General features: G+C 45.5%; 1 protein-coding gene across 1 annotated transcript; it reads left to right on the top strand.

The window, feature by feature from the left end:
* Positions 1-2236: 2236 nt before the first annotated feature.
* On the top strand, positions 2237-4067 carry LOC114049135 (extensin-like). The gene is made up of 3 exons (XM_027870312.1): positions 2237-2273; positions 3413-3974; positions 4025-4067. Exons 1-3 carry the CDS (start codon positions 2237-2239, stop codon positions 4065-4067), a joined length of 642 nt encoding a protein of 213 aa, XP_027726113.1.
* The last annotated feature ends 626 nt before the right edge of the window (positions 4068-4693 follow it).

Here is a 4693-nt window from a genome sequence, read left to right as displayed (position 1 = left end):
CGCTGCTGCTGCTGCTACTCTACCCTCCAAAATGGAACCCAAAAGCTATGCCTTGAGAGAGCTAAGCCTCTCTTCTCTGTACTCCCTAGTATCACAGGTCCTCACTTTCATCACCAGCAGCCTTCATATCTTCCCCCATCCTTCCTCCCAAGAAATGGAGAGGGAAGATCAATGGACTGCCCTATTTTTCCATTTACCATCTATATGACTTTCCAGAACTAGTGTGGCTTCCCGAATTAGAACGTAAACTCCTTGGGGAGAGAGACTGCCTTGGCTTTTCTACACACACAGTAAGTGCCTAATAAATGCTTTTCATTAATATATTAATTCATTCAACTTCTAGTGCTGGATTTTCTCAATTTACTTAGGAAACAGAGCACAAAATTTAGGCTCAACATTCCTGCTAAACCAAAGGAAATAAGTCCGACTATAGTTTTCTCATTCTCCATTTTCAGATAACATGTGCAAAGCACTTTATAAACTTTAAGATGCTATATAAATGTTAGCAACTATTGCTAGCATTGTTATTTTTCTTTAGATTGTAAGCTCATTGTGGGCATAGACCTCTTTCTTTTTATTAATTGTATCCCTAGTGCTTAGTACTTGGCAGATAGTAGACACTTAAATATTTACTGGATTGGATTTTCTAGCTGTCTTAAAAAGACACAATGGTTACAAGAATACAAAATAACCAGACTCTCCCCTCGGTGCCCCTGAAAAAAAATAGAGGGACAACTTCTAATTCAAAATGTCACAAAATTTTAGGGCTGAAAGGGATCTTGGTGGTCACCTAAGAACACTAAGCCAGGAGCCAGAACAGCTATGCTCCAACTCCAGCTCTGACACTAATGAACTGTATCACTAGGTATGTCACTTTACCTCTTGAGTCTCAGTTTCCTCATCTGCAGAATGAATGGATTAGATTCAGCATTCTCCCTTTTGGCTCTAAAATTCTATTCTACTAGTTTGGCCCCTTTATTTTAGATGAGCATATCAAAAGCTGGCTCCCCTACACCATTCATAAAGGTGTCTAGCACAGGCTTTGACAATAACAAGATTAGGTTTCTGTACACAGCACATTCCAGGATGTTAAGAGCCTCTCCTTCAAATATAAATGCATCCTTCCAGGTGTAAGAACTCCCTCTAGTGCCACCATCATTACAATCTCTCCAGGGTTTGAAATGGGAAGAATTTTTACAAAGGCCTCAGATCACAAGCATTTTTCAAAAGGATTAGAAAACTGATAGAGAATCTTTCCCTTTATCATCTAAAGTCCTGGAAAAGTGTAATTGTTTATCAGCAGGGACAGACTCCCTAAACAAATCTAGGGACGGGAACATACCATTACAATCAATCACTGCTGACCCAGTGCTCTGTGGAAGGGGCTCACCTACCCTCCCACTTCAATAAACATTAGGTTCCTACTATGCACAAGGCAATGTGCTAGTTACTGGCAATATACAGACTCTTATCACCTCAAGACACACTAGTACAACAGCTTTCTGGTGGGTTTTGCTGTCTTAAGTTCCTCCCTCCCTACTACAACCCATCCTCTAGGCAGCTGGCAAAATGATTTTCTAAAAGTGCATGTTTGACCATCTCTCCCCTCAATAAAATTACTTTGCACTTAAAGGCCTTCACAGTCTGGTCCCTTCCTACTTTGCCAGTCTTTTTTTTTTTTTTTTAACTTTGCTCCTCTCCATGCATTCTATAATCCAGCTAGATTGGCCTATTTGCTATTCCTCAAATACAACAGGCCACTTCCCAATCTTCGCCTCCTCCCTGGAGGAGAAAGCTGTCCTCCATGTTTGGAATGCTCTCCCTCTTCATTTCTGTCTCTTGGCTTCCTTCAAGATTCAACTCAAACACCCTTCTTCAGGAAGTCTTTCTGGGTGCCCTCAGTTACTAGTACCTTCCTTCTAGGATTACCTTGCAGTTACTGTGTATATATCTTCTATCTCGATAGTTACTACTTGATGCTAAAGACCCTGTTTTAACTTTTTTCTGTACTCCCAAGATACACTGTGCTCTTGGCACAGTGCCAACTCACAATAGGCACTTAATATATGTTTATTGACTGACTATAAAGAAAAAAGCAAGATAGTCCCTGCTCTCAAACAGTCAACATTCCAATAGGGAATACAATATATACTCAATATAATTTAAAGAAGGAATAATAACAACTTGGGGAGATCAGAGAAAGCTTCTACATAGGCTATGTAACCTCATATGGACCATGAAGGAAAACGATGCTTCTGAGGGGCACAGTACAGGTACAATTACAATCCAGGAACTGGGCACAGTTTGTGGGAAAAAAAACAATAGTAGAAGATAAAATGCTGAGTTTGGGAAGCAAGTAGTAATAGCTCAATTTGGCTCTAATGTAGAGTAGATGAAATGTGGCTGGAAAAGTAGACAAGCCAGATAGTAGAGGGTATTAAACTCAAGGTTTAAGAGTCTGCATTTTATCCAAAAGGCATCAGGAACATTTTTGAGCAGAAGAATGATCTGATCTTTAGGATGATTATATTAATAGCTGTGTAGAGGAGAGATACTAGCCGTAGGGTTATTCAAGGTTCTCCCCTGCTTATCTATTTACATATTGTATGCCTTAGTATAATAGAAGTTTCTAGAGAGCAAGAATTGTTTTTCATTTTATGTCTTTGTATCTTCAATGCCTAGAAGACTGCTTTGTATATAGTATGTGTATGTGTAGGTGGCAGGAAAGATCCACACCTATAATTTCACTTGCAATTATTATTTCATTTGCACAGCAAACTCACACAATAAAAAAGATCCTTCCACCAATGTAAATCAGCTACTCTTCCGGACACCGAGGTTTATTAAGGGAACTTGCCTATGACGACCCAGCCAGCAAACTGTCAGAGGCAGGGCTTGAGCCTTCCTAACACTAAGGCTGCTTGCTGCTCTACATACCAAACTGCTTCTCACCGAGCACATAGTACTCAAAATTTGTTGAGAGAGACCAGTTAAGATAGAGAGCTGGCACTTCAGTCAGGAAAACCTGAGTTCAAAACTGACCTCAAACACTCGAGCAATCTGGCCTCAGCTGTATGACCCTAGGTAAATCACTAATACTGATGGGCAAAATGGGCACAATAATAGCGCTTGCCTCCCAGGATCCCGGCAAGAGATAAGCAGTACCTAAAATAAGGTGGCTGTAGGGTTCACACACTGACACAAATCCTTTAGCTATTTCAAGCCCTCTTTCATTCAAAGTCTAAACACATGCACCCATTCCCAGCACACACTCATCTTTTACTGTTATGCACTCCCACCTGCAAAGTGAAATCCCCCTCAGAGAAAACTCTCTTGTCCCCTAAAAGAACCCATTTTTCCATACGCCCCACTTTTCCCTCTTGCTCATTCCACAGACATTTCTGTCCAAAAGTTACCCCACCCCGCAAAACCTACGGCAATCCTCCGGTAAGTCGCGTCCCCTTCCGAGGGATGGCCGGACACCTACTCGCACCTGGCGCGCCTCGCCCATCCCCCCCTCGAGAACTCTCAACACCTCCGGTCCATTCTCAGACGTCTCGCCCCCCCCACCTCGCGCGCCCGCCTCCACTCGCCCATTCCCCCGAGGGTGCTCCCCGACGCCAGACCCCTCCTCCACGCCCCTCAAAGGCCCTCCTTCTCTCGAGCCCAAGGTATTTTTCCCCTTCCCACTCGCGCGATCTTCCTTCCTTCCTCACAGCCCGGAGCCAGGGGGCCTCCCCACCAACGCGGCCGGGCAGACTGTCACCCTCGTCCCACGTCCCTACCCCCTATACACCCCCGACCCCTCGGCCCCAGCCGACAGGCTCCCCCGCCCCCGCGCAGAGCCCCAGCTCGCCCGGCCCCCGGACTTGTTTACTCACTCATCTTCCATCCCTAGGCTCGGCAACCCAGCAGCCAGAACGCATGCGTACTGCTAGCCGCCTCGCCCCGCCCCCCGCACAGCCCTTCTTCCTGCGCGTGCTCGGAACCTTAGGCGCAATTTGCGCCTGCGTATGCGGGGCAGGCTTCGCAGGCGTCTTTTTGGGAGCAGCGCGTGCTTACTTTGAGCTCTGTGAACCTCGGTTGTGTGGCCCGGGGCCCCATTCCTGCCTTGGGAGGCTGGACCACGTGAAGCAGGATGGGCAGGTCCTGCAGAGTAGGAAGGTTTACAACTTAGCGAAGACCCCAGTCGCTAATGGCCCACTTTAACCCAATACACGTGATATGATATTAGAATGTGAACTTTTGAGAGCAGGGACTAGCTTATTACTTTTCTATTTATATCCCCAGTGCTTTGCACTGTACGAGCTTAATAAATGTTCAGGGCAGATATGACTGCAGGGGACCACGTGTGTAGAGGGGCCCACTTGTGGGAAGGTCATCAGCTGACCTTGTGTGTGGTTGGAAAGATAGACTAGCCGTCTCTAGCCTTTATTTCCCACCCCCACCCCCTTCTCCAAGGGAGATTTTCATTCCTGACTGGGGGGGTGGGGGGGGAAGCAGAAGGTTGGGACCTGACACTACCACTCTGCTCTCCTCAGAGAGAGGGAGAAACAAATCTATCTGCTCCCTGAGTATTGTTTGGCTAGAGGATTTGATTGCTTTTGTCATTGTGAGGATAGAAGCCCCCAAGTTCTATATCTAAGACTTGATCCCTTGCCCAGTTCCATACAATGAACACATGTAGCAAATA

The sequence above is a fragment of the Vombatus ursinus genome, unplaced genomic scaffold, assembly GCF_900497805.2.
Source record: "Vombatus ursinus unplaced genomic scaffold, bare-nosed wombat genome assembly UNPS02014797.1, whole genome shotgun sequence".
Taxonomy (NCBI): domain Eukaryota; kingdom Metazoa; phylum Chordata; class Mammalia; order Diprotodontia; family Vombatidae; genus Vombatus; species Vombatus ursinus.
Note: the sequence above shows the minus strand (reverse complement) of the source record. Positions and strands in the feature narration are given on the sequence as shown.

Bases quoted from the DNA above. Each gene is read 5' to 3' on its own strand.
- LOC114049135 (XM_027870312.1), top strand. From the start codon at position 2,237: ATGAAGGAAAACGATGCTTCTGAGGGGCACAGTACAG. The intron at 2,274-3,412 runs GTACAATTACAA...TCTGTCCAAAAG, and splicing joins TTCTGAGGGGCACAGTACAG to TTACCCCACCCCGCAAAACC. The intron at 3,975-4,024 runs GCGCGTGCTCGG...TATGCGGGGCAG, and splicing joins CCCGCACAGCCCTTCTTCCT to GCTTCGCAGGCGTCTTTTTG.